Source organism: Kogia breviceps, chromosome 4 (genome assembly GCF_026419965.1).
Source record: "Kogia breviceps isolate mKogBre1 chromosome 4, mKogBre1 haplotype 1, whole genome shotgun sequence".
Taxonomy (NCBI): Eukaryota; Metazoa; Chordata; class Mammalia; order Artiodactyla; family Physeteridae; genus Kogia; species Kogia breviceps.
Window position 1 is genome coordinate 164,434,441 of NC_081313.1, and position 27,591 is coordinate 164,462,031.

At 47.7% G+C, this 27,591-nt stretch overlaps 1 protein-coding gene across 2 annotated transcripts in view; it reads left to right on the forward strand.

The window, feature by feature from the left end:
• WWC1 (WW and C2 domain containing 1) overlaps nt 1-22,383 on the forward strand; it is a 149,628-nt gene extending 127,245 nt beyond the window's left edge. For both annotated transcript variants that reach the window (XM_059063072.2, XM_067032290.1), the window contains 7 exons: nt 537-628; nt 7,263-7,413; nt 8,676-8,840; nt 14,868-14,960; nt 17,509-17,742; nt 20,155-20,276; nt 21,580-22,383. In XM_059063072.2, the coding sequence (XP_058919055.1) occupies nt 537-628; nt 7,263-7,413; nt 8,676-8,840; nt 14,868-14,960; nt 17,509-17,742; nt 20,155-20,276; nt 21,580-21,646 (924 nt within the window). In that variant the 3' untranslated portion in view covers nt 21,647-22,383. The remainder of the gene's footprint in view (nt 1-536; nt 629-7,262; nt 7,414-8,675; nt 8,841-14,867; nt 14,961-17,508; nt 17,743-20,154; nt 20,277-21,579) is intronic.
• The last annotated feature ends 5,208 nt before the right edge of the window (nt 22,384-27,591 follow it).

Consider the following 27,591-nt stretch of genomic DNA (forward strand, 5'->3'; position numbering starts at 1 on the left):
TGGAGTAATTATTAGAAGAAACTGAGTCTCAGAGACATTAAATAATTTCCTCAAGTCACACGGGCTTCCTCACCATAGACACCCTTCAGTATGAAGACTCTTCCTCTAGGAAGCCTTCCCTGAATACAGCCCCCAAGCTAGCTTTGCCACCATGCCTCTGTTCTCAAACATCCAGTACTTATCTCTCTCATAGTCCTTCCCAGATTGTTTTGTTATTGATGGTTTATGGGTTGGTCTCCCTGACTACACCATGCTCTCCTTATAGCCGGAGACCTATAATTCCGTCTCACCCAAACACTAAACTTGGCTGTCTTCCAAACTCTGTCTGTGCATGCAGAGGTTATTCTCCAGAGAACTGCCAGTTAGAAGAACTAAAGACTGTATTTCCAATTTATGTGACTCTACAGCAAGACGCTTACCCACTTTGGTCTTCAGTTTTACCCTCCGTTCACTGGGAGGGTGACACACTCTGATTCCTGCCGGGTGGGGCTATGCCCATGGTGCACAGATGGACCCATCAGCCTTTGTCTCTGCAGGATGCTGTGTCTGCTTTGCTGGAACAGACAGCCGTGGAGCTGGAGAAGAGGCAGGAGGGAAGGAGCTGTGCACAGACCCTGGAAGACAGCTGGTAAGTGAGGGTGTCCCTGGGAACTGACCTGGCTTGGACCTGGGCCCAAGGATGAGATCCCCAAATACCAGGGCAACCAACAGAAGTGTTCCTCTGTGAAAACAGAGAACCTCTCTCCTCATGGGTTCTCTACAGGCCAAAAGGCAGTATATAGTCTGGTACAGTAGTTCCCAAAATCCCTTCCCAGTTTGTCATTTTGTGTTCCAGGAATTACTCATGCTAGTTCACATCGAATATTAGTGTTTGTCTTGATGAATTTACATTTATTTTGGTTAAAAAAAAATCCTTAGGAAGCTTTATATTACTAGAAGTGGAAATAAGTATAATTTGCCATAAATTGAAGATTCCTCAGTAAGGAATTGCCATTGACTGATAGGAACAGAGAGCAGAAACAATGGACTTAAACAAGATAGAAGTTTACTTCTTTGTTACTTAAAAAGAAGACTGGAAAAAGGCATTCCAAGGCGCATCTGTCAGCCCCACGATGTTACTGGCAACCCAGGCTCTTTCCCTCATTCTGCTTTGCTGGCCTTATGTGCAACCTCCATCATCAAGGCTGCTAAGCACAGAATGGCTGCAGAGTCACCAGCCATCAGGAAGGCATCAGGAAAGAGGAAAGACAACAGAGTCTTCCTGCGTGACTTGTAACCAAGGAGCATTCCTGAAAGTCCCACCCAGCAATTTCTACTTGCTTCTCATTAGCTGAGCTTAGCTACTTGGCCTACCTAACTGCAAGGGAGACTGGGAAATGAGGTCTCTTAGTTGGTACAAAATTCAGGATTCTGTTACTAAGGAAGAAAGTAGGAACGGATATTGAGTAGACCATGAGCCAAGTCTGCCTCAGAAGGTAACTGTGGAAGATTAAGTGTAATGAAAATACAACAAGAGTATTCAAGTCTAGCTGGGTATATTGCTTGCCAAGGTTCTAAGACTAAGATCTCCTCTCCCATTGTTAAAAAGGAAGGTCAGTCAGTGTTTCAGCAATGTTAAAGACATGCTACGGCCCAAGAGAGACTTCCTCCTTGATGTAAACAGGTCTGAAGGAGAAGTGAACAGGACACGGCTTTCTCACTGTGCGATCAGTCTTCTTTAGTCCCTTGTTTACCCACAGAAAGGGTCTTATGACACACTTTAGGAAACAGTGATATAGACTAGGGTTCAAATCCTAGCTTCATCTTTTTTTGTGTAACCTTAGGCAAAGCGTTTTTAATCTTTGTATTGCAACATCATGTACATACAGAAAGGTTGATGTAAGTGTACAGCTCAGTGAATTTTCGGAAACAAAACTACCCGTGAATCCAGTGCCCAAATCGAGAAGCAGAGCGTCACTGGCTCTCCAGAAGCCCACACATGCTTCCTCCCAGTCCTGCCCTCCCCCTCAAGAACACCCACTCTTAGGCAAGTCGTTCTGACCTTGTCTGATCCTCAGCTGAAAAGTGGGGACGTCACACCGACTGTGTGGGGTTATCACAGAAGGGACTGAAGGAAAGGCCACTGATGAAGTGAAAGCGCAAAGCTCGTAGTAGACACGCAAGAAACAGCAGAGATTCTTAGCAGTAAATCGAGGAGCAACACGGGTAACTACCAGCTGGAAATGAGCACAGCCTAGGAACCTTGCCATTTGGAGGAAGTGTGTGTAGTTGTACTTACGTGCATGCGCTCTGAATCCAGACAGATGTGAATTTGGAGTCTCACTCATTCAACTCCCTGTGGGATTCTAGGGCTGGGTGAGGCCTGAGCATCAGTAAGTTTAAAAACTTCCTGGGTAATTCTAAAGTGAAGCCTGGGCTGAGAACCAGGCTCTAACCCTGGTTTCCCTACCTGTGAAATATAGATTTAAGAAATAACCACTACACAGGGGGGATTTTGTAGAGTCAAAAAATTACATATGCTGAGCACTTAACACAGACCCTTACTCACAGGAAGCACTCAGTGACTCTTCTGTTACAGCCCTAGATTATATGTTTGGTCTCACATGAAGTCTTTCCTTAGTATTTTTTACTCCAGGGGTGAGCAGATGTTTTCTGGAAAGGGCCAGAAAGAAAATGTCTGCTTTGTGGGCCATATGGACTCTGTTATATCCACTCAGCTCTGCCATCGCAATGTGAAAGCAGCCATAGACGGCACCTACACCAACCACTGTGATTCTGTCATTGAAGTTTCATTTACAGACACTGAAATTTGAATTTCACATCATTTGCACACACCATGAAATTTCACTCTCTTTTCGATTTTTTTTGTCAGCCATTTAAAAATATAAAAACCATTCATAGCTTGGACCTTGCACTGTCCAAAAACAGGGAGTGGGCTGGATTTGGCCCATAGGCTGGCCCTTGTCTTCCTCTTCCCTTCCTCCATGTGATAAAGAATAGGACAATGTTCCTGAATTTTTGTATGTTCATACGTTTAGGATTCTCTCTAAATTGTCTCAGTTTCTCTCTTTCCTTCTCTGTCCCACTCCATCTGTGTCTCCCCGCTTCCTTCCCTTTCCCTCCCTCCCCACCTCCTTCTCTCTCTCCTCTCCTCCTCCCCCCCCTCCTCCCCTCTCCTTCCCTTTCTCTTCCTCCCTTCCTCCCTCCATCCCCCCCCCCCCGACTTTCTCTTTCTCCTGTCTTTTTCCCTCTCTCTCCCTCTCTCTCCTTCTCTCTGGCACACTGCAAAGGTCTGATGCCGGAAATAGGCCCAGGACCTGTCTTCCAAAACCCTGGCACAAGATCAGTGGTTTCTGCCAAATTCCAAGCTTATGTTGAGACTTTTCACGCCATCTCCTAGCAACCACCTTCTGTTCTCTCTCCCTTTGTGGCCCCCTCTCTCCCCACCCCTTGCCATTCAAACTTCCCCAGACACTGACTTACAAAGAGGGCTGGGAATCCCAGAGCTGCTATACTAGGGTAAATCCATCTGCAGCCCCCTCCCCCCAGACTGGAGGCTTCTTTTGGTCCTGGAATGTTAACTAGCTGTGCTGTGCCCGCTCAGCTCTGGAGTGGAGGGCTCCAGAGACTGGCCCTCAGTTCTCATCTCCTCTCCTTCTCCCTTGGCACCCAAGGCCCAAAGGAGGGTGCCATTGTTACTCCCTCCTTTTATTTGTTTAGGTTTCTTTAGTGCATATAATCAGAAGACTCGATCTTTTTTTAAGATCCACAAGCAAAACAAAAACTCTTAGAGGATTAGAAAATATGAAGAATATAATCACAAACAATGCTAGAGTGAAAATCCTTGGTTTACCTCCTCGGGAACTTGTGTGTGTTTGTCTAGGACAGAGGTTGAGAAGTAGCCTAGCTGAATCCCAGGGCATGTGTGTTTTATATTTTACCAGGCACTGCAGAATCATTCTCAAGTAAGATTGTCCTAGTAAATGCTCCACTAGCAGTGATTGAGAATACCCCTAAAGCTACATCCTCTCTGATACAATATAATTGATGAGTATTTAATCAAGAATATGTACATGTTTTGTTTTAGCAGATGCTGCTAAATTGACTTCAGAGTATAAATTGGCTGCTCTAATTAACACTCCCCACGGGGATATGCCTTTTGCCCAAACCCTCACTTCATATTATCAGATATATATTTTTAAATTTTTATTTATTTATTTTTGGCCACTTTTCCAAAGGGTGCAAAGATGTGACTAATTATTTTTCTCTTCACAATTGAGGGGCGGTTTTTTTTTTTTCCTTCCTGGAAAATACTTTGGATCAGCTTCTTAGTCACAAAGAAGAGACTTCCCTAGTGGTTGAGCACTTCGTGGAATTGAACAAACGTGGATTGGAAACCTGGCTGCACCACTGAGTGGCCTGTGACACTGGACAAGGCCTACCCACTCTCTGATCCTCCGCTTTTGAATCTGTAAAACAGAGACAAGAGTGTCTTTCAGTGTGGTTCTGAGACCTCCGTGAAGCACCTGCATTAAGGTGCTTAATTAAGCCCTCAGTCGATGCTGGTTGATGATGTGGCATCTACACAATCCTCACCAAGGTGCTCCCTGTGAGCACTCATGTTTAACGGCTCTTTTATGAGTAGATCAAGCTGGCTGGGGGGAACTTCCCTGGTGGCGCAGTGGATGAGACTCCGCGCTCCCAATGCAGGGGGCCCAGGTTCGATCCCTGTCCAGGGAACTAGATCCCACTCGCGTGCCACAACTAAGGAGCCTGCGTGCCACAACGAAGGCCCCTGCAAGCCACAACTAAGGTGTCCTGGAGCTGCAGTTAAGGAGCCCATGTGCTGCAACAAAGGAGCCTGGGAGCTGCAACTAAGGAGCCCACCTGCCACAACTAACAGCTGGTGCAACCAAATTAAAAAAAAAAAAAGAGGCCAGCGGGGAGAAGCCCCTCCGTAGCGAGCGATAGTTCCCATCTAAGTGCAAGGGAGATTTTAATCATAGGGCTGGGGATGGAGAGCCAAGATCTGTTCTCCCTGTTGGGAAAATCCTAAGGGAGATTTTATGTTTATCCACAGTCTCACTGAGCCAGCTAACTAGGTGTCAAATTCTCTGCTTTTGGCTGGAGTTCCTCCAGCTCAGTATGGTAATACTGTCTCATGCTGATCAGAAGCCTGGCGGTTATGTATGTCTTTGAAAAGTAAAGATGAGAATGGAGATAAATTACTAATTAACAAATTCCGTCCATTTGTCACACCAACTCCTTCCAACCCTGGAGTCCAAGGAGAAAGGATAATTATGAAGAGTATCACCAAAAATAAAGTCTCTTCAACAAATGGTACAGCCACCCCATTGGCTCTCCATATAGAAAAAAATAAATTTTGAGTACCATGGACAAAAATTAATCTGAAATGGATCATAGAGCTAAACATAAAAGCTGAAACTCTAAAACTTTTAAAAGAAACTACCAGAGAAACTCTTTGCAAAGACTTCTTAGGTACAGCATAAAAAGCACAAACCATTAAAGAGAAAAACTGATCAACTGGACTTTATCGCAATCAAAAGCTTCTGTTCTTTGGAAGACGCCATTTAGCAGAAGAAAAGGCAAGCCAGAGACTTGGAAAAAATATTTGCAAAGGATTCCTATCTAGAATATATAATGAACTCTTACACCTCTGTAATAAAAAGACAGCCCAATTTTTAAATGGGCTAAAAATTCTAACAGACACCTTGCAAAAGAAAATATGAATGGTCAATAAATGCAGGAAAATATTCTCAACAGGAAAGTGAAAACTAAAACCAGAATGAGATACGAGTACTCACTCAGTTGAATGACTAAATTTAAAGATTAATAATACCAAGTGTAGGTGAGGAACCAGAATTCTTATAATATTACTGTGGGAACATAAAATAGTATAACCACATGGCAAAAACATTTAATCACTTATACTTACTGTCTGACTCAGCAATTCTACTCCTAGGTATGTATATATATATATATATATATATATTTGTAATAGTCTGAATTGTGTCTCCCCAAAATTCAGATATTTAAGCTCTGACCCCAGTACCAGAGAACGACAGTTTTTGAGGACAGGGTCTTTAAAGAGCTGATTCATTTAACGCAAGGCTGTTAAAGTTAGGGTGGGCCCTAATCCATTGTGACTGTTCTTATAAGAAGAGGAAATTTGGGCACACAGAGAGATACCAGGGACACACATACAGAGGGAAGACCACATGAGGACACAGCTTGAAGGTGGCCATCTACAAGTCACAGAGGCAGCCCTCAGAGGAAACCAAACCTGCCCACGCCTTGATCTTGGACTTTAAGCCTCCAGAACTGTGGGAAGTAAATTTCTGTTGTTAAAGCGACCCAGTCTGTGGTATTGTGTTATGGCAGCCCTAGCAAACTAATACAACGTCCAAGAGGAATGAAATCCTATTTCTACACAGACTTGTAGGCGAATGTCTATAGAAGCTTTATTCATAATTTCTAAGAAATGGAAGCAATCCAAATGTTTATCACCTGATGAACAAAGTATAGTCCATCCATCCAATGGAAGATTACTCAACAATACGAAGGAGTGAACTATTGATACTATGCACCAATATGGATGAATCTCAGAAACATGATGCTGAGAGAATGAAGCCAGAGACAAAAGAGCATATACTGTCTGATTCCATTTCTATGAAATACAAGAAAAATCAGATTGAATCTTTAGTGACAGAAAGCTGATCAGTGGTGGGCTGGGGCTGGGGAGAGTTTAACTGGGAAAGGGTACAAGGGAACCTTTCAAGGTAATGGAACATTCTTTATCTTGAGTGTGGTAGTGGTTACCCAGGGGAATACATTGGTCAAAACTCATCAAACTATACATGAAATGCATTTTGTTATATATAAAATATACCTCACTAAAATTGATTTTTTTTTTTTTTTGTGGTATGTGGGCCTCTCACTGTTGTGGCCTCTCCCGTTGCGGAGCACAGGCTCCAGACGCAAAGACTCAGCGGCCACGGTTCACAGGCCCAGCCGCTCCGCGGCATGTGGGATCCTCCCGGACCGGGGCACGAACCCATGTCCCCTGCATCGGCAGGCAGACTCCCAACCACTGCGCCACCAGGGAAGCCCTAAAATTGATTTTTTTAAAAAGTGTCCTCGATCCTGAAAATGCTTGGAAGCCCCGCCCTGGATGCACTTAAATGGCTGGTGAACAGATGAAAGTGGGTGCTGTGGGTAATCAAAGTGCCTTGTCATCACAGGAGGTGTGAGGAGGGGACCAGCGAGAACGAGGCAGCAGCTGAGGAGGAGGAGGAGGAGGAGGAGGAGGAGGAGGAGGAAGAGGGAGAAGGAGAAGAGGACATTTTCGCTGAGAAAGCCTCACATGATGTGGATGAGTGCCCAGCGCTAAAGGTAGGGAGGGCTGGGGACATGGGAAGGGCTGTCTTGGGGAAATAGCCCTCAATCCTTGAACCTGGGCAATCAGAAAAGGCTCGGGGCTAAGTCTCATGCTCCAGCGTCAGGGGACAGGCCTTCAGAGTAGGATGACCTGCAGAAGGTTGTGTAGGAGTGTCCCTGCCTGGAAGTGGGGTCATTTCGGTGACAGTAAGCCAGGAGAAGTTGACTCATCCCCTCATCTCTCCTGCCCTCTGCAGTTCCCGGTTTTCTGGGCAGACCTCAGTCTTTGCAGGCAGGTGGGTCTGGGTTCAAATGCCAGCTCTGCTCCTTCCTAGCTGTGTAGGCTTAGGCAGATGACTTTATCCCTCTCCAGCCTTGGTTTCCTCATCTCTAAAATGGACACAGTAATACCAGCCTGGCAGGTGGGTTCTAAGATTTTGAGTGAATGGATTTCTCCCTTTGGGTCTGCCCAAAGTGCAGTAGGAAAGAGGTTCTAGTCAAGTTCCCTTCGCCTCCTGCTTCCCTGCTGCACTAGGGTTACATGATATAACAGGCTTCACGCTCCAAAGAGATCTCCGTGTTCTTTGACCTGCAGGACTCCTGGAAGTAGAGCACCCCATTGTGTCTGAGCCGGGCATGTGGGGCTGGAGAGGCAGGTTGTGCACTGCACAAAGGTGGTGCCTGACCCCTGGGGGTGGGGTGCAGCGGAGGTGTGAGAGGAGAACCTGGGCCTGCCTTCTGACTGCCCCACACCGAGGGGTTCTCCAGCCAAAGGGGGTGCCTCTTTCAAAATCACACAAAGGCCTTGTTTTGGTGAATCAAGGCCTTTCATTTGGGTGTTTTTATTTACCTCTGCTGGTAACTACTGTGAAAGGACAACAGAAAACCTGATCACCTCGTTTAAATAACGAGATCCGCTAGTTGCCTCCATAACTCCATGAAAACATCTGCAGTTCTCGGCTGGGGCCGCGGAGGCCTTGGCTACGGCTTTGTTAAAATACGGTTGGTCTTGAGGGTGTGAAGTCCGGGATTTTGGTGGGTGGGGTACCTCTACTGCTTACGTGAGCTTGTTAGGGGACTGACTGGGGGCCAGTACTCGGGGCTTTGGGCGCTGTCCTGGCTGGGCTGGGGCCGCGGAAGCCCCTGGCTGTGACGGAGGACCAGAGGCAAGGCAACAGGGTTGGGGAGCAGCTGTGGAGGGTGCCCCATGAGTCTCAGGGTGGGTGGCTGAGACTCGGCGGATACCGGTGGCCTCACAGTTGTGACCTCTCCCTCAGGTGGACAAAGAGACCAACACGGAGACCCCGGCCCCATCTCCCACGGTGGTGCGGCCCAAGGACCGCCGGGTGGGTGCGCCGTCTCCAGGGCCATTTCTTCGAGGGAGCACCATCATCCGCTCCAAGACCTTCTCCCCGGGCCCCCAGAGCCAGTACGTGTGCTGGGTAAGCAACCATGTGGCGCTTTCCTCCCCCAGAGCGCCTGCTTCTCTCCCAGTAGCCGAGAGCCCTGGTTCTCACACAGTTCTGGGTGCATCATGCTCACCTTGCGACCTCGTCGGAGCCTCTTTCCTCATAATGTTAACAGACCGACTCTATGGCCTTGCTTTAAGGATTGAATTAGCTAAAGCCTGGGAAAGCCTCCGGAACCAATACAGGGCCAGTGAGTTTATAATTCCAGCCAACTCTCCCCTCCTCCTTGTTTACACCCTGCCCTGCCACACCCCTTGCTGAGATCAGGCGGACCCTCGCCATTCCTGATGGGCGGGCAGTTCCTCCCCTTCCAGGGCAATTGCAGCCTGCAGCCTGAGGTTACAAAATAGCAACAGACCTGTTATGACTTAGTCATGGGTCTAGGGGGTTTTTTGTTTGTTTGTTTTTTGGGGGTTTTTTTGAGGTACGTGGGCCTCTCACTGCTCTGGCCTCTCCCGCTGCAGAGCACAGGCTCCGGACGCGCAGGCTCAGCGGCCATGGCTCACGGGCCCAGCCGCTTCACGGCATGTGGGATCTTCCTGGACCGGGGCACGAACCCGTGTCTCTAGGGGTTTTTTTGTTTGTTTGTTTGTTTTTGTTTTTGTTTTTGCGGTATGCAGGCCTCTCACTGTTGTGGCCTCTCCCGTTGCGGAGCACAAGCTCCGGACGCGCAGGCCCAGCGGCCATGGCTCACGGGCTTAGTTGCTCCGCGGCATGTGGGATCTTCCCGGACCAGGACACGAACCCGTGTCTCCTGCATCGGCAGGCGGATTCTCAACCACTGCGCCACCAGGGAAGCCCCTAGGGGTTTTTTTAATCGAACTTTTTGCTAACAATGAAAACTTAGGAAATATAATTAAACATTTTAAAAAATGAAGAGGTTTCAAATAAAAATCCAGTTTATCTTGGGGAAAAAAGGGACTGTCTGGCCCCACGGGCTACACATTCTGTCACAGACACAGCTGGCTGGAGCCGAGCAGTGAGGGCTACTGCCCTTGGAGGGGTGGAGGGGCAGGGCTTTCAAGTTCACTGTGGCCTCCACCTGGCCCTGTTTAACCTATTTCACTTGCCGACCTGCTCTTGCAAGCCCCGCTGGATTCAGAAGCCGTGCAGTAGGCTTGGCCCCCTGATCCCTTTGCCTTGCTATCCAATTAGTCTACCCCGTCTGAGGGGTCATGCTGCTTGCTGGGGCTACAGAACCAAGACCCTGTTCCTGACGCTCAAATGACATGTCGACATCCTTCCTTACCCCCTACCTTCCTTACCTCCTACCATGAAGAACCAACGAGCAATAACCAGAAGCATAAACAGAACCTTCCTGCCTAGTGTGCCAATAAGTTGTCGCAGAAAAGGCCCGTGGAACCTGTCCCACCTCATCAATCTGCCACCCACCTGCCTATTGTTATTGGGGAGGGGAAGGGGATATGGGGGGTTCATTATCTGATATTCGGTATCCAAGGCCTCCAATTATAAGCTTGAGTAGGGAAGGTAATTTTTTTTTCATAACATGACAATTTCACTAATTTACTGGCTACTTTTCAAATTAGTCCCCCCAAAACATTCCCTGTAATACTTCCCAGAAATAACGTAAAACCTCTCCCATCTGTGTCAAGCCTCTAGCTAGTATTTGAGCTTGTAAGCATCTGAAAAGACAATGTGAGCAACTGCAGTGTAGCTGTGTATCTTGCAAAAGGTACAGGGTTTCCTGTGGTCACCGAATGTGATTTTAACGTGAGGGAATTCGTGAATCACAAGTGAAGAATCCTGCAATTAAGCCAGCACACAGCTGAAGAAGAGGAAAATCCAATCCATGTTTCAAATGTGAATAACTTGAAGGACTTAGAAAAGCCCTTAGGATAATGGATAATCTGTTTCTGGCAAAATTACCGACTTTATGAACGTGCAGTGGAAATCAGACACAAAGTGAAGAATGTCACTTGTTGGAAACATCACACCAAAGGAAATGAGTGTTTGATTCATCCTTTGTCATCAGGATTTAGAATGCAGTTGTAATTTTGTCAAATGGAAGATATGAAATGTAACTTCTAAAAAGTGTTTCTCTTTTCCAACAAAAAACTCAAAACATTTTTCCCCAATATTTACAATAAAATTCTGGTCTCCTGTGTAAATGGATTCGCCTTAGGTGGCCTTTTTCAGGATTAGCATCCTTGAATAACAAAGAGCTCCAGTCCCATTTATTACGCATCTTTAGCGCACCTAGCACTATGCTGGGCCCTTCCCATATTTTATTATCGGAACCAGTTTCCAACCCTGCAGGGCTGCAGATTAAAAAATTCCTAGTCTGCATGGATCACCTGCCACAGGCAGAAACAACCTTTCTGGGACTTCCCCGGCAGTCCAGTGGTTAAGACCCTGCCTTCCAATGCAGGAGGCATGGGTTCAATCCCTGGTCAGGGAACTAAGATCCCACATGCCACGGGGGTGTGGCCAAAAAAATGAAAAAAAAAAGAAAAGGAAGGGTCTTTCTTAGCAAAGCCGTATATTTTTCCTTCTTTGTTTTCTAACTACACTTGACCCCAAGCTTATCGGTTTCTTGTAGATTCTTACTTAAGGCTACAAGAAGTAGCCAATGGTACAGCATCCTGAATTTTTTCCCTATCATTTCCCTTAAAATTCTATAGGCGTGCAGTCTGTCTCTCGAGATACAACAGGTAACAAGTGTATCCCTCTGGTTTTCACCCACAGAATGAGCATTCTCAAATTCCCAACAGGGAATAGTGGTGTCTGTGCTGTGCCCCATCCTACCTCCAGTACACAGCCAGCTCCCTGTCTTCCGGTCTGTGATTTATAGCACCCCACTCCCCAGTACCAAGTCCTGTACTGGTCAGGCTTCTTCATAGCAAGCAACAGAAACAGGCTGTGGGCAGTGTGTGCGGGGAAGAAATGTTTGGAAAGGAAATTGAGTCGTTCACAGATACATCAGAAAGCTGTAGAACCAACCTCAGAAATCAGGCAGGAACAAGGCGGGCCAAACCACAGCCAAAATCATACCACAAAGACAGTCAAGGGAGGACACCCCAAGTGCTGCTGTAGAACGTGGTCCCAGCTGGCTGTGCCACTGCCTCTGGGGTTCAGCACTGACTCCTCCGCCACACTCCTACCTCTGCAGGAGGCCAGGGAAGCTCCGGCTGCTGCTGATGACACCACTCCTCAACCACTAAGGGCTTCTCCCTGAGAAACCAAGAAACACGGATGCTCATGGGGCAGATGAGAATGGCCTGGTTAAATCCAACAGGCACAGTGACAGAGAATTGGTCCAGCTAGCCAGGCTGTGATTCAGAGACCAGAGCAGTTGCACTTAATTATCAGAGTCTAGCCCCGTGCCTGCTTCTAGCTACAAGGGAGGCCAGGAAAGGAAGACTCTGGTAACTTTCTGCTTCATTCGTGGAAAGTGGGCTTCGTCTCCCACCAAGAGTCGTAAGAGGATGGTAATTAGATTAGCACCTCCTCCCCCCCAAAAAAATCCCTATTTTCCTGTGTCATCTAATGTCACAAACAGCCCTGCAAGGCATGTTGTATTAATCCCATTTCATATATGCAGAAAGTCAGGGCACTTTGTTCTGAATACAAGCAATCCCTTCTGGCCTGGTGCCACACATCTGCACATCAAGGACCCTCTGCTGGGTGTCTCCCTTCTTTGGTCCTCAGCATGGTCTGTGTCACCTGGTGAGTTTCCTGGGCTTGGGACCTCCACTGGACTTTAAATCCATGAGGGGTGGAGACGGTATATTATACTCCCCACAGCTCTCTGCAACCCCTGTGTCTTTAACACCTACGTATTTACCAGCAGTGCTGGCACATGTGTTGGTCGGCTCAATTTGACCTGAAGGATACAGTCCTTCCAAGATTCTCATTTCCCTGTAGCTCCATCTAACTGCCAGTTATTTCACCTCTCTGCTCCTCAATTTCCCTAGCCATCAGATGGAAATAACAAAAAGGCAACGATATTCTCTACCATGTCTGGGATCAAATGCATTACAACATCTTTAAGAAAAAGTTAAATTCAAGGACTTAATGTAGCTTTCATCGCTTTTTTTTTTTTTTTTTTGTGGTACGCGGGCCTCTCACTGTTGTGGCCTCTCCCGTCGCGGAGCACAGGCACCGGTCGCACAGCCTCAGCGGCCATGGCTCACGGGCCCAGCCGCTCCGTGGCATGTGGGATCCCAGACCGGGGCACAAACCCATGTCCCCTGCATCAGCAGGCGGACTCTCAACCACTGCGCCACCAGGGAAGTCCCATCGCTTTTTTTATAACATGGTCTTTAACACATAAATAACTACGACTCGGGATTTCCCTGGTGGCGCAGTGGATGAGACTCTGCGCTCCCAATGCAGGGGACCTGGGTTCAATCCCTCATCAGGGAACTAGATCCTACATGCGTGCTGCCACAAAGGAGCTGGCGAGCTGCAACTAGGGAGCCCACCTGCCACAACTGAGGAGCCCACGTGCTGCAACTAAGGAGCGTGCCTGCTGCAGCTAAGACCTGGTGCAACCAAATAAATAAATAAATATTTAAAAACAAACAAACAAACAAAAACAGCTACAACTTAAGCATCAATTGTCCTGACACATATTCTAGTTGGTATGACACGTATTCTGTGAGTGTCACCTATGGATTGAAACAATGTAGGATAAATCCCCTTCTGATATGATATCCAGCCCATCTATTTGTATGAATCCACCCCAGTCAAGATGGTCCACCCCTCTGTCTGTATATTCGTTTCATCTCTGAGCCCTACATGCATCCAGGGGGCCGGAAGAGGACATGGGCTTGGAGTCAAACAGATGGGACCTTGAACTCTTGTTCTGATGCTTACCAGAACATTTCACTGAACATGAATGAAATGCTTACTGCGTGACTTATAAAAGTGTGTTAATGTCTCCCAGGCCTCAGTTCCCTCAGTTAGGATTGTTTGAAGATTAAATGAAACTGTCAGTAAAGCCCATGGCACATAGGGGCTCCGTCCATGTGGCTGTTATGGTTACTGTTGCCTATTTCTCATTCTGGTTGAGCCTCTGCCTAGTGTAGTAGCTGTTTCATCAACGTAGCAGGACTGTTAATATCATTATCACTAATAATTATTAATAACCACAAAAATGACGATGTGGACAGCTTCTCAGAAGAGACCTGCAGCAGTGAGCTGACAGCTGCCAGAATAAAGAAACTCTGCAGCATCAGCCTGTGGCGATCCCAGTGACTTGGAAATACGACTCCAGAAAGAAGCCCCCGCCTCACACATCCTGGGATGTGCTGCCATCCTCACCTCCCTCTCTGGTCCTCCCACTGGGGACACACACTGTCAGTGGAAAAACATCTGCCTTGACCATAGCCCTGATCTCTGGCTATGCATGAGGAACATGAGCCCTCTGGGGAGAGTCCACATCACTAAATGACTGAAGGATTCTGAGGAGGGGAGAGCTGTGATCAGCACAGCCCTCACAGAGCGTTTCTGGCCCATCTCCTCCAGGGATGTGGTCCCCAAGGCTTTGCCTGTGGGCTGCTTTTTTATGTATATGTCAGTTTTGACAGGGGCTCCATTTGAGCCATGAAAGCGGCTCTCGGGGCAGCAGGGAAGAGTTGATACAAATAGGCCTTAGCGTAGGAGGTCAAGAGGTCAGTATATCCTGGAGTCACACTGTTGGGTGTCAACCCCGCTGTGCTGCTGCTACCAGCTCTCCAACCTTGAGCAAATTCGGTAACCCCTAACCCTCTGTCTCCTCCCCCATGGGTTGTTGGAAGGGGTACATGAGATATCGCATGGCTGGCACATAGGGGTGTGCATCATTGGGTGCACACTCAGTGAATGTTCACCTAGAGAGAAAAGGAAGGTTGAATGACACCTGCCTCCTCCAGTCCCCAGGGAACAAGGAGAGGAAGGACTGGGCCAAGGGCGGGGACCCCACCATGCTCCAGGCCCCAGTGTGCTTTCCGCATGCACTTAGACCTTCATTAGCTTCCCATGCCTTTTCTCTGGCAGCTGAACCGAAGCGACAGTGACAGCTCCACCCTGTCCAGGAAGCCACCTTTTGTTCGAAATTCCTTGGAGCGGCGAAGCGTCAGGATGAAGCGGGTAAGATGATCACCTTCTCCTCCCTCGTTCCCCCGAGCCATCGAGCCATGTGTCCGGCACACACATCCCCTGACGTCTGACCGTTTCTCCTCAGCCACTGGTTGGAAGAAAGTCGCTCTCACAAGCATGGGGATATTTGCAAATGGAAGTTGATGAACTGTAAGGCCTGGGTAGGCACTGGGGAAAGTGCCAGAGGGTCAATGTAACATCGTTATTATGATCAATAGGGTTAGATCAGGAGTGTGCATACTTGGCTTTGTTTCCTTGGGTAGAAATAAGAGTCACTAAGAACTAATCAACCCAAGACGTCACAACCACTGATGGGAGCCTGCCTCAGGCAGGACTCTGTTCAGTGTGTGTGTTGTCTAGCTGACTGGGCAGTTACAGGTCCTGACAGCCTCCCTGCTGGCGGAGAAGCCGGGTGCCCCCCCACCCCACCCCCCATGGGCTTCTCTCAGTCCAGCTGGAAACGCACAGGGAAGAGGCCGCAGGCTGTCCCTGCAGAACACTCTGGCCTTTCCTTAATGGAGACTTGGCTGAGGGGTCAGGATGGGGCCGTCTTAGACAATGGCCCAACTCCCAACAGGGACTTTCACCAACCAGTCAGGGCTGCAGGAGGTGCAGTGTGGCTCTCCCCACTTTGGCCTTTCAAGACAGGCTCGACAGCAGTTCTGGCGAGCTTGCAGAACTAGAAGAAACCCAGGAGCCAGAATGTCAGAAAGAGGAGCAGAGAGAGCAAAGAGAAAGAGAAAGTGCAGAGAAAGGAGAGCGTGCTGACAGCCCCACGCAGGGGCGGCTGCTCTGCATCTCCCGCGCGCCTGCTGCTGACAGCCAGCGTGGAGAGTGGTCCCGTGCCTGTGCCCACCCTGCCCCGCCCCCAAGTCTCCAGAAAGAACTAGAGAGAGGAGGAGAAAGAAGGCAGTGCAGAAGAGGTGCACCCGGAAAGGAGAGAGTGCTGGCTACCAGAGAATGACGTGGACATGGCCTTAAGTGACAGGGATGTCCCACCCCAGCCCCACCCCATCTGCTGTGGCTGGCTGGTGCTGCAGTCCCTGGAGCACCAAGTCTCCTTGGGAGCTTGTTGATGATGCAGATTCTGAGGCCACACTCCCAGTCTGTCTCATCCAGGCAGCTGGGGTGGGGCCTTGGAAACCACATTTTAATAAGCTCCTCGGAGGATTCTGGAGCAGGTGTTCCGGGATCCACTCCTGGAGAAATGATGCTGCAGCTGCAGAAGCTCCCGCCTGTTCCCCCTGCACATCTTACAACTCACTCCCTGCAGTTACCTAATCATAGGAGTGATAGCCCATCATATTCACAGGTCCCACTCACACTGAAGAGGAGGGGATTACACAGAGCTTGTATGTTAGGAGGTAGGAATCTTGGGAGCCATCTTAGAACTCCATCTCCCACAGTCATTTATTCTTTTTTAATGATTAGTGTTTTCTGATAGGAGGAGAGTTAATGATTATAGTTAATCAAGATCTTTTACATACAGATAACTGAAGAACTCAACTCAAATATAGCTTGAAAGTGAAAAAGGGAATGTATAGGCTCATTTAATGGAAAACTCTAGGATTCTGGACTGACTTCAGGCATGGATTGATCCAGGAGCTGAACCATTGTCATCAAGCTTCAGTCCCCCTCTCATGGCACTGCTCTCTCCAGATGGCTTAATTCTTAAACAGGGCTACCTCATATGCTGGTGAAGATGACCATGATCAGTTCTAGGTTTATATGTTGCTGGCTCAGTGGCCTCTGTGTAAAGACATTGCCTTTTTTCCCAGTAGTTCAGCAAAAGTGCCAGAATTGAGTGGTACTGCTTGGGCTTGGATAACATGCTCACCCCTGAAGCAATCACTGAGATTCTGATTGGCCAAGTTCAGGTCACATTCCTATCCCTGAAGCCCCCCATGTGAAACAGATGGATTGGCTATGGCAGATGAGTGGATCCCCAAGGGAAGATGAGGATGCTATTACTATAAGACTAGAGAAGTGGAAGCTGGACAGGCAGAAACAATAGATGTCCATTACAGGACCACAAAGTCAATGCATGGGAAACAGACCTGCATTGAGGAAACAGCTTTAGAGCAGGATGGTGACAAGAATCCAGTAAAGGAGGGGGTAAACGTTGAGGACACTGTGAGTAGAGAAAGCAGCACCGTGTAGGGAGTGAGTGGGTACATTCTAGAGCCGGCTCCTGGGGTGGAATCTCGGCTTTACTGCTTATAATCTATGTGATTTAACCTCCTCATCTGTGCAGATGATAACGGTCAGGACCTCACAGGGTTGTGAAAATGAACTGAGGTAACGGAAGTAAAGCGCCTAGCACCGTGCCTGGGACATAAAAGTGCTCAATAATACGAGCAGTAGACATGGAAAACATCCAGACGGGCTCCAGGGGGAGGGCGAGCCCCATTTTTGAAGGAGCGGAAGCCCGCGGATGAACGAAGGAGGGAGGGTGTCTGAGGTTCAGACCAGGGGGTCGTGTGGGCTCACTGGACCCGGCCCTGTAATAACGGGTCAATAACCATGCCCACCTCCGTAGCCTTCGTCTGTCAAATCCCTGCGCGCCGAGCGCCTACCACGCACCTCGCTGGACCTCGAGTTGGACCTGCAGGCGACCAGGACCTGGCACAGCCAGCTGACTCAGGAGATCTCGGTGCTGAAGGAGCTCAAGGAGCAGCTGGAACAGGCCAAGAGCCATGGGGAGAAAGAGCTTCCACCGTGGTTGCGGGAGGACGAGCGCTTCCGCCTGCTGCTGAGGATGTTGGAGAAGCGGGTGAGTGGCGCTCCGCCCGTGCAGAGGGCGCGCTGCTGCAAGGGAGGCCGGCCGGACCTTCGAACGGGTCCTGCAGCCCTGTGACGCACTCGGATTGTTCCCAGGTTCCCTCACGCACATCAGCAAAGAGATCCAGGAGTACCTCTGCACGGCAAACTTTATTAACTCTTTCCCTGGCTGCCAGGTCCTTTTGCTGCCTTCCCACCTTTATGTGTGCAAGCCCTAATTGTTCACACGTTTATTCCTCCACGTGGTCCTTCATCAAACATGTTGGGTACCTAATCTACACTGGGGCACACCCTTGAACAGAGTAAATACAGAACGCTGACCTGCCCCAGTGCCTGCCCATGCGGTCCCGCAGAGCATGTGTTTCCAAATGGGAAAGGAGTGCCTCCTGGCAGGACTTTGTCCTGAGAGAGATGCCTGGGAATACAAGCCTGCTCGCGTCCCTGCCCTAGTGTAGTGCGTTTGAGGGATTTGAGCAGTTGCTCAAGGAAGAAGATATAACCACAAAATGGCCAGAGCACACAATGAGTTTAATTTGAGTGGCTGCTGCTTTCACAACTTTGCATCTGGGGGAAGTCCCTCACTGCATGACAGTGCCCCCACCCCAAAGGCAGCTGTTCTGGGACCACTACCTAGAGAGGAGGAGGACAGGGGAAAGGGGGTTGGAAAGGGGGCCTAGGCATCTAGATGATGTCATTCAGAGCACCATGAGGAGTCTCTGGGTTGGAGAATACCAAAACAGCAGCAGTTTGGGGTCTCTTATAGCCCTGGGGTTTATCTTATCTATGACTAGCAGGTGTTGGGTGCAGCTTTAGGGGGTATGCAAAACAGACAGGTTCTAAACAGCTAAAAAATCTTCTTATTTGAGCTTCATTTTAAACAGTTGGATGGGTAAAAATTTGACTTTGGCACCAGTGGGCTCTTGAGATCCTGGACTATGGTGAAGAAATAAATACCATAGGACCAACACACAGAGGCGACCTTCGACTCCGTTTCTATAATACCTGCCAGGATTGCGGTCCACGGCAGAAATGATGGACTTTTGCTAGTTTTCTCTGTACACAGCCAAGCAGTGCAAGAGCACCTTACAGAGGGTGCCTGCCTGCACTGTTGGGAGGGCCATTAGCTAAAATTCCAGCTCTCAGTGCAGGTGACAGTAACTTAGAGCAGGAAGTTGGTACTGGGCTTCTTAGGTCTGGACTAATGTGGGAGCTTCAAATTGACTCTGGTAATTCAGAAGTTCCAGAAATGTTTCTTTCTTATTTATTACTTATACACTAATGTACTTATAATAGAGTTATAATAATAGCATTAAGAGAAAATAGAAAATTAGAGAAAGTTTTAAGGAAGAGAAAGCAATAAATATATCCCTAATCTAATGGTAGTTGTCTGTTATATTTATCTTGGAGCTTCCTAGTAGCCAAGGCAAAAAGAGGTAAGAAAACAAGTGCATATGTGCCCTACCTTAAGAAAGCACCAACTAAGAAAACCTGACCTTTTAAATACAAAAAAAAAAAAAAAAAAAAATCTGTGACTATCTGATGATGAGCTTCTATTAAAAAGCCATTTAAATGGTAGCTTCATTGACCAAAATTCTGTCTTTATGCAGTTGTGGGTTTTTTTGTTTTTGTTTGTTTTTTGTTTTCGTTTGCGGTACACGGGCCTCTCACTGTTGTGGCCACTCCCGTTGCGGAGCACAGGCTCCGGACGCGCAGGCTCAGCAGCCATGGCTCACGGGCCCAGCCGCTCCGTGGCACGTGGGATCTTCCCGGACCGGGGCACGAACCTGCGTCCCCTGCATTGGCAGGCGGGCTCTCAACCACTGTGCCACCAGGGAAGCCCTGCAATGTTTTCAAGTATATGGAACATAGATATTTTAGGGCTCTCTGGTTTGTTCTCAAAAGTGCTTCCATAGGTTTGTATCAGGAGGGAAGAGTGTAACATTCATAAAGCCCTTGAGCACAATTGCATGACTTAGAATTGGGTTTCCACCATTCCTCACTGGTTTGACGTTAAAGAAATTTCTTAACATTCCTGAGCCTTAGTCTCCTCATCTGTAATACAGAGGTAATTTAAAAATTAACCTTCTTAGGTGGCCCTGAGAATTAGAGAGGCAGCACACATTTCACCTGGTAGCCCCTGTCTCCTTACTTCTGACAGGTCCCCACAGGTATTCAGTTCCTGGCCCCAAAAACCTGTCCCGTCTGACAGATGATGGGATCACTTCCCCTCATTGTTCGGGATAAAGAGGATCCTATGGTGGAACAGGAAGCATCAGGGTGCCTATTCTGTGACCCTCAAACCTTTTAACTGCAGCAGACTACTTATTAGTGCTAGAAAGTTCCCCGTGGCTGACCCATTTCTAGAGACCCTAAGGACTCTCTACTACCTCACTTTGCCCTCCAGATGGACCGAGCAGAGCACAAGGGTGAGCTTCGGACAGACAAGATGATGAGGTCGGCCGCCAAGGATGTGCACAGGCTTCGAGGCCAGAGCTGTAAGGAGCCCCCAGAAGTGCAGTCTTTCAGGTCAGCAAGTGGGCGCCCGGCCAGCCGGCTTTCCTTTCCCACCCTGCCCGCCCAGCCTCGGTCTTCTTTTCTCTGCCTTGCTGCTCCCCATCCCACGCTCCCTTCCCTAGCGGAGCCCCAGCTCTCTCTGTAGCAGATGTTCACCCTCTGCCGAGCCGTCCCCGGCAGTCTGTGAGCCCTGCGGTGCTTTCCCTCAGCTGTCTTGGTCAGTCTCCACACAACTCGGGCTAATGTGTTAGATCCTCTTGTTTAATGAATGAGCCACCTGCTCCACCCTTTCCTCTTAGCGTTTCCATCCCCAGTAATTGCGGAGGACTGGCTGAATGATAAATAAGCCTGGGAGTGATAGATGCTTGCGGGGCCTCCCTAGCTCTGCCTGCTGCCTGCCGGGATCTTGGGGAGATGCCTTCTTGGTGCCCTGGACCCAGGCGTGTCACGGGAAGGCGCCACACGCCATTTGGCCTGGGCCTCCCATTCACAGAGGGCTTTGCATTTAGACTTGTGTTGTCCTCTCAGAAAAGATACTCATGGTTGTGTATGTGCTAAAACACGTTCCTTTGTGGAATATAAACGTGTAAAATATACCGTCATTTGTCTAACCACATTTGGACATCCCTTCATTTCTAACCAATTGGAAATCTAAAACAAACCAACAGTGGAAGTGGCCCAAGGGCCCTTTTAGACTCTGGAGGCCTCTGATTGGAACTGAAGGTGGCTGGGCCAGCTAATGTCCCCTACAGCAGTGGTTCTCAATCAGGGATGATTTGGGCCCCTGGGGGATGTTTGGCAATGTCTAGGGACTTTTTTGTTGTTGTCGTTGGCTGTGTTGGGTCTTTGTTGCTGTGCGCGGGCTTTTCTCTAGTTGCGGCGAGCGGGGGGCGGCTCTTCGTTGCAGTGCATGGGCTTCATCATTGCGATGGCTTCTCTTGGAGCACGGGCCCTAGAGCATGCGGGCTTGCTCAGTAGTTGTGGCACGTGAGCTCAGTAGTTGTGGCACACGGGCTTAGTTGCTCCGCGGCATGTGGGATCTTCCTGGACCAGGGATCGAACCCGTGTCCCCTGCATTGGCAGGCGGATTCTTAACCACTGTGCCACCAGGGAAGTCTCTAGGGACATTTTTGATTGTCAGAACTGGAAGGAGGGGTGGGAGAACTTGCAGCTGGCATCTAGTGGGTGGAGGCCAGGGATGCTGCTAAATACCTTACATGCACAGGACAGCCTCACCACAAAGAATTATCCTGCCCATTATACCTATAAAGTGAGGTTGAAAAACGCTGCTTTAAAGGGATGGCCTCTTTTACAGGGAGAAGATGGCATTTTTTACCCGGCCTCGGTTGAATATCCCGACCCTCTCTGCGGACGACGTCTAATCGCCAGAAAAGTATTTCCTTTGTTCCACTGACCAGGCTGTGAACCTAGACTGTGGCTAAATTTATTTATGTGGTGTTATATGAAGGTACTGAGTCATGAGTCCTCTAGCACTCTTGTCGGTTTGAAGACAAACAGATTTTTTTAGTTTGGGTTCTATTATTAAAAAAACAAAAACAAAAAACCCCACAAAAAACCAGCATTACAATGACAAGATTGTATAGTTTGTATATTTAGGAATGTATTTTTGAGAAAGAAAATTTAAATGAACTAAAGCAGTGTTAAGTTGCTGCTCTTCTTAAAATAAAATTGTTTAGATTTTTTTTTTTTTTTTTTGTACAGCTCTACCTTCTAGAGGTTTCACTGCAATAAGAAGTAATGTTTGGGGGACGGTAATCCTCAAAGGACGTCCTGCAGATGTCACAGCACAGCTGACCTTTCCTACTTAACATATTTTGTACAATAGTAAAAAAAAAAAAAAAAAAAAAAGTGCACGGGAACTGTTTGGGGGATTCTGAGGTGCACCCACGAATCTTCACGAGCTGTGATGTGTTTTTATGTGGCCGCCTGACATGGAGCAGGCAGCGTGGGGCCGGCTGAGCTGCCCATCCTGTGCCAGTAACAGGCCTGCCCACGCTGGCCTCAGATGCCCAGTGAAGCCACTGAAACGAGTGAGGGAGGGCTGTGGAGAACTCCTTTCAGTTTTATCTCCATCAATAAAGTGGCCTTTATGAACGAACGTCCTCGCTCTCTTTTTCTCCTCCACCCCCTCACTTCATCTGTGTTTCCCTGATTTTGACTCTCTGCTTCCCAATCATTCCCTCCCTACCCATCCCCAGTCCAGGGGATGATTTTTTCTTTCCTCTTCTCATTTGCTCATTAAGTGAAAATCACTGCTCAGCTGGGGCTGTTGCAGACATCTGAAGTCAGCCGTTAACAAACAAGTAGCAGAATCTCTTCCTCCTTCCTTCCTCTGAAGTTAGCCCGTGCAGTTGTCCTCCAAGTGTTGGCTTGGCCCAAAAGTTCATTCGGGTTTTTCCGTAAGATGTTACAGAAAAACCCAAACGAACTTTGGGGCCAACCCACTATAATCTGTTGCACTGCCGGCCACATCGGAATCACTTGGGGCAGCTTGTTAAAAATACAGACTCCTGGACCCTTCCCCAGACCAGGATGGCTCAGAGACCAGCTTTCATCCGCGTTCCCACTGTAAGTCTTATGCATAGTGCAGTTTGAGGGACCAGCTGGTTTAATATGAATGAAGACCAGGCAGAGGCAAAGTGGTATCACTCCACATCCTACCGGAGAGTCAGGCAGGGGACACTAATAGACATGACCCCTCCAGGCCACTGAGGACCATTGGGGGAGGGGTCAGGAGGGAGTAGAGCCCCCTTCTAGGCTTCAGGGGCTTTCCCCCAACTCCTCACTACATTCCTTACGTGGCTGTTCCTTGTGTATTATTCCTTATGTAGAAGGAACCTGGAGTGGTATAGAATCCACCGTTATTCCCCACGTGGCTTCCAGGTCTTTGGACAGCCAGGCCTCCCTCTAACTATCCAGTCCAATTCCTCACCACCAACCTGGGGCTTCACCTCTCTGAACACACGAGTGTTGGATGCACTCTCTCACCTTCTGTGGAAATTCATCGCACGTGCTGAGGGTTGGCTTGGGCGTTTCCTTTTTTTTTTTTTTTTTTTTGTGGTACAAGGGCCTCTCACCCTTGTGGCCTCTCCCATTGCAGAGCACAGGCTCCGGACGCGCAGGCTCAGCGGCCATGGCTCACGAGCCCAGCCGCTCTGCAGCATGTGGGATCTTCCCGGACCAGGGCACGAACACGTGTCTCCTGCATCGGCAGGTGGACTCTCAACCACTGCGCCACCAGGGAAGCCCTTGGACGTTTCTTTAAATAAGTATCGATGTTGTCCCTGACTCAGTTGTAATAGGTCCAAGAGCACAAGGGTTGCATCTTGTGCTGTTCCTGTGGCCCTTAATGCCTGCACAGCTTAGAGCATTGAGACAGCTGCTGTCCCTGCTGACCCTGCCCTTCAGTTCAGGGCTCTGGCCGCAGCAGTGGGGCAGATGACCTATCCCACTTGCAACCACGATTAGACTCAGGCCTGGGGCCCCAGCTGGGCCAATCAGAACCTTTCCCCTGCATTTTCCACCTGAAGGTTGGAGACTAGGTTTTCTCTTCCCAAAGCTATCGTGACTGTGGTTTTAGCTTCTGGGGCCAACCCTAAGGAGAAGAGCAGATAAAAGAAGTGGAGAAAGACGGGGTGTTTTGGGGTCTGAATCCACCAGGACCAGAGGTCAGCTGTATCCTTGCTCTATTTGTAGTCTGTTGGTGAAGCAGGTCAAGAGTGCTCAGTAAAAACTTGAAGGTCCTGCGGTGGGACTTTTTTCACTCAGTCACACCTTCATCCGTCCGTCTGTGTTCAGCTTTCCCGACAAGGGTCAGCCCCTCCCACCCCCAGAGCAGCAAGTGCTAAGAAGCAGAGCTCTAAACGCCCTCCTTGAGTGTGGGAAAGGCTGCAGCCAGAGAAGTGTGTCTCAGTGTTGCTTCAGCCGATGGAGCATTTGGGGGGAAGAAGCAGACCACCTCTGTGGAAAGCAGAAAGCCCTCTGTCAGACGTGGCATTGAATTCTCTATAAAAGCAGTTCATTGGCCAAAACACCAATACATCCTGTTGCTTGCCTGGCAAGAAATTGAGCAATAAATAAAGGATCTTCCATTTGTAATTGTGCTTGTGTCTTCTCCAGAATCTTCAGGAAACAAAAGCTCAGAAATGGGAGACGACTTGCTCAAGATCACTCGGATAATAAATGGCCAGAGCTAGGATGCAGATCCTAGCTCTGGACTTCAAAATTTCTATTGTCTTTCAGCTCCACTCTCTGTTTCCTGGGGTTACCACATCACATGAGGTCCTACTTGAAGGGACTTTGAACATTTGGTTTTGAAGAATGAAGTCATGAAATCCTGTGGTTTCTCTCTATACCTTGCTTGCCTTGCTTTCTGTTGGATCTGATGCAGAGTGGGTCCGTAATAAATACCTGCGGAATGAATGAATGAGATGAAAAGTCTGCCCCAGAGGTGTGTTTAATCTCCTCTCCTTTGTCATTCCGAATCAGGAAGTAAGGTAGGTTCTGGGTGGGACAGTAGTACTGAAGACTGCTATGGGAGGTGTCAGGATGCAGGTGTCTCTCCAGTCAGGCTCAGCGCACACCCTCAAACACACCCACACGTCACCCTACAACATGAAGAAGCAGAAGTGCTGGGGATTCCTAGTGCACATGTGCATGCACACAGAGATCTATACACACACACAGTGTTTACGTCCTTTGGTAGATTTTTTACCCTGAAATTAGTCCTCTCTTCTAGAAATTGGTTTTATTATTTTAATGGCTAATACTTACCTACTGCACGAAGTCCAAAGGGCACTCAAGAGCCATGGTAGCAAATCCTTCCACTGCTATAGGCCTTGGCACTGTTCTAAAGCTTTGCTTATTGTTAACTCATTTATCCTCACAACAGCCCTATGAGGTAGATACTATCATGATCATTCCTAGTTTACAGTTGAGGAAAGTGGCCCAGGGAAGAGTGGGATTAAACCCAGAGTGTGCTCTTAAGACATCTCACTACAGTGACAAGTCTTCACACTCCTGTCCCTACCAGCTACTTCCCTCGCTAAAGACATCCTGTATTACCAGTTTCTCCCATGTCTTTCCAGAGATAGGCAATGCATAAACGATCTTATATGTGTATCCTTTTTTTTTCCACCTGAAAGTGCATGCTAGACAGACTGTCCTGCACCTTCCCTTTTCCCACTTAATGAGATATCTGTAAGCTATTTCATTCTTTTTTAACAACAATGTAGTATTCCACTGCATGGATATATATACCACAAATTACTGGAGGGACATTTGTTTTGTTGCCAGTTTCTTGCTTTTACAGCATCTAATTGCTGTCTTTTCCATCCATCCTTTCACATGTATATGAGAGTATCTGTAGATAATAATGCATTTTTAAAATGTAGGCAGTAATTCATCTAATTACTGCCTACATTTTAAAAATGCATTATCAAAGCTCCCTGTGAAGTTGTAAAAGTGCCTCTCAGCCGTTTCTTCTCAGCATGTTTGCTGGCTTCTTTAAATGGTGTGAAGACTCCGGGAGATATACATTACAGGCACTGAAAAGAATTAAGTTGTTAATGAAAGGTAGGGAAGTTGTTATATTCTAGTAGAAAGTATATTCTTGTTATATCCTAGATGCTCCTGGGAATAACTAAACGTAGAAGTTTGTCCTGTACCACTAATAAGGCTTCTCCCAGGGCACTTGGGACTGAGTACATTTATTTAGGAGAACATGGTAAGTCATATATTTACAACCAACCATAAATATACATGAAGCTAATCAGAAGTAACAAAATGACCTAAGCTTAATTTTATAAAAGTTTTTACCACTTGCATTTACGTATTTGATATTTTGGGTTTGGATCTCTGATCATGAGGATATTGGACACATAGAGGCAGGCATCATGCATGTTTTGTGCACCGTTTTAGCCCCAGGGCCAAAGCAGGCCCTGAAAGATAGCAGACCCTCAAACAGTTGTTCTGTGAATGAATTAGTCTAAGACCAAAGTTCTAATTCCAGTCCTGCTAAGTAACAACACAAACCCGGGTAATTTCCAGTGGTTTTCCTTTTTTGTTTGTGGGGTTTTGGGGTTTTTTCCAGTGGTTTTCCACCCTTTTGCCTGGCTGTCTTGATAACCAATGATTTCATGCAGTGTTCCCCAAAGCGAAGTGTAGGAGAAGATGTTAGAGGGTACCTAGGTGAACTTTGTATAATTATAATCATATGTTTATTTTAACTTGGCCATTAAACCCATGAATTCACAGCTACTACTCCTTAGGGTGAGGATTAGCAAATACTTAAGTTAAAGTGAATCAATTTAAAGAAAAAGGTCAGGAATTCCCTGGCGGTCCAGTGTTTAGGATTCTGTGCTTTCACTGCCGAGGGCCCAGGTTCAATCCCTGGTTGGGGAACTAAGATCCTACAAGCCCCATGGGGTGGGGGGAAAAAAAAATCACATAATCAACATAGTGGCACAAAGAAATGGCAAAAGTAGTGATGATAGAAGCACATTTAGAAATGAGTGAGTTAATATATCTAGAATGGTTCTAGGTATCTGTAAGCTATTTCATTCTTTTATTTTCAGTTTTTTTTTAAACTTTATTTTATATTGGAGTATAGTTGATTAACAATGTTGTGATAGTTTCAGGTGTACAGCAAAGTGATTCAGTTATACATTTACATGTATCTATTCTTTTTCAAACTCTTTTCCCATTCAGGTTGTTACATAATAGTGCCTGTTGATTGTCCATTTAAAATATAGCAGTGTGTACATGTCAATCCCAAACTCCCTAACTATCCCTTCCCCTGACACATCACCCCGGTAACCATAATTTAATTCTCTAAGTCTGTGAGTCTGTTTCTGTTTTGTAAATAAGTTCATTTGTATCATTTCTTTTCAAATTTATTTATTTATTTATTTTTGGCTGTGTTGCGTCTTCGTTGCTGCGCACGGGCTTTTCCCTAGTTGTGGCGAGCGGGGGCTCCTCTTTGTTGCAGTGCATGGGATTCTCACTGCGGTAGCTTCTCTTGCTGCGGATCACAGGCTCTAGGCGCCTGGGCTTCAGCAGTTGTGGCACATGAGCTCAGTAATTGTGGCTCATGGGCTCTAGAGCGCAGGGTAAGTAGTTGTGGCACACAGGCTTAGTTGCTCCGCAGCATGTGAGATCTTCCCAGGCCAGGGCTGGAACCCGTGTCCCCTGCATTGACAGGCAGATTCTTAACCACTGTGCCACCAGGGAAGTCCCATATCATTTCTTTTTAGATTCCACATATAGGTGATATCATATGATATTTCTCTTTCTCTGTCTGACTTAC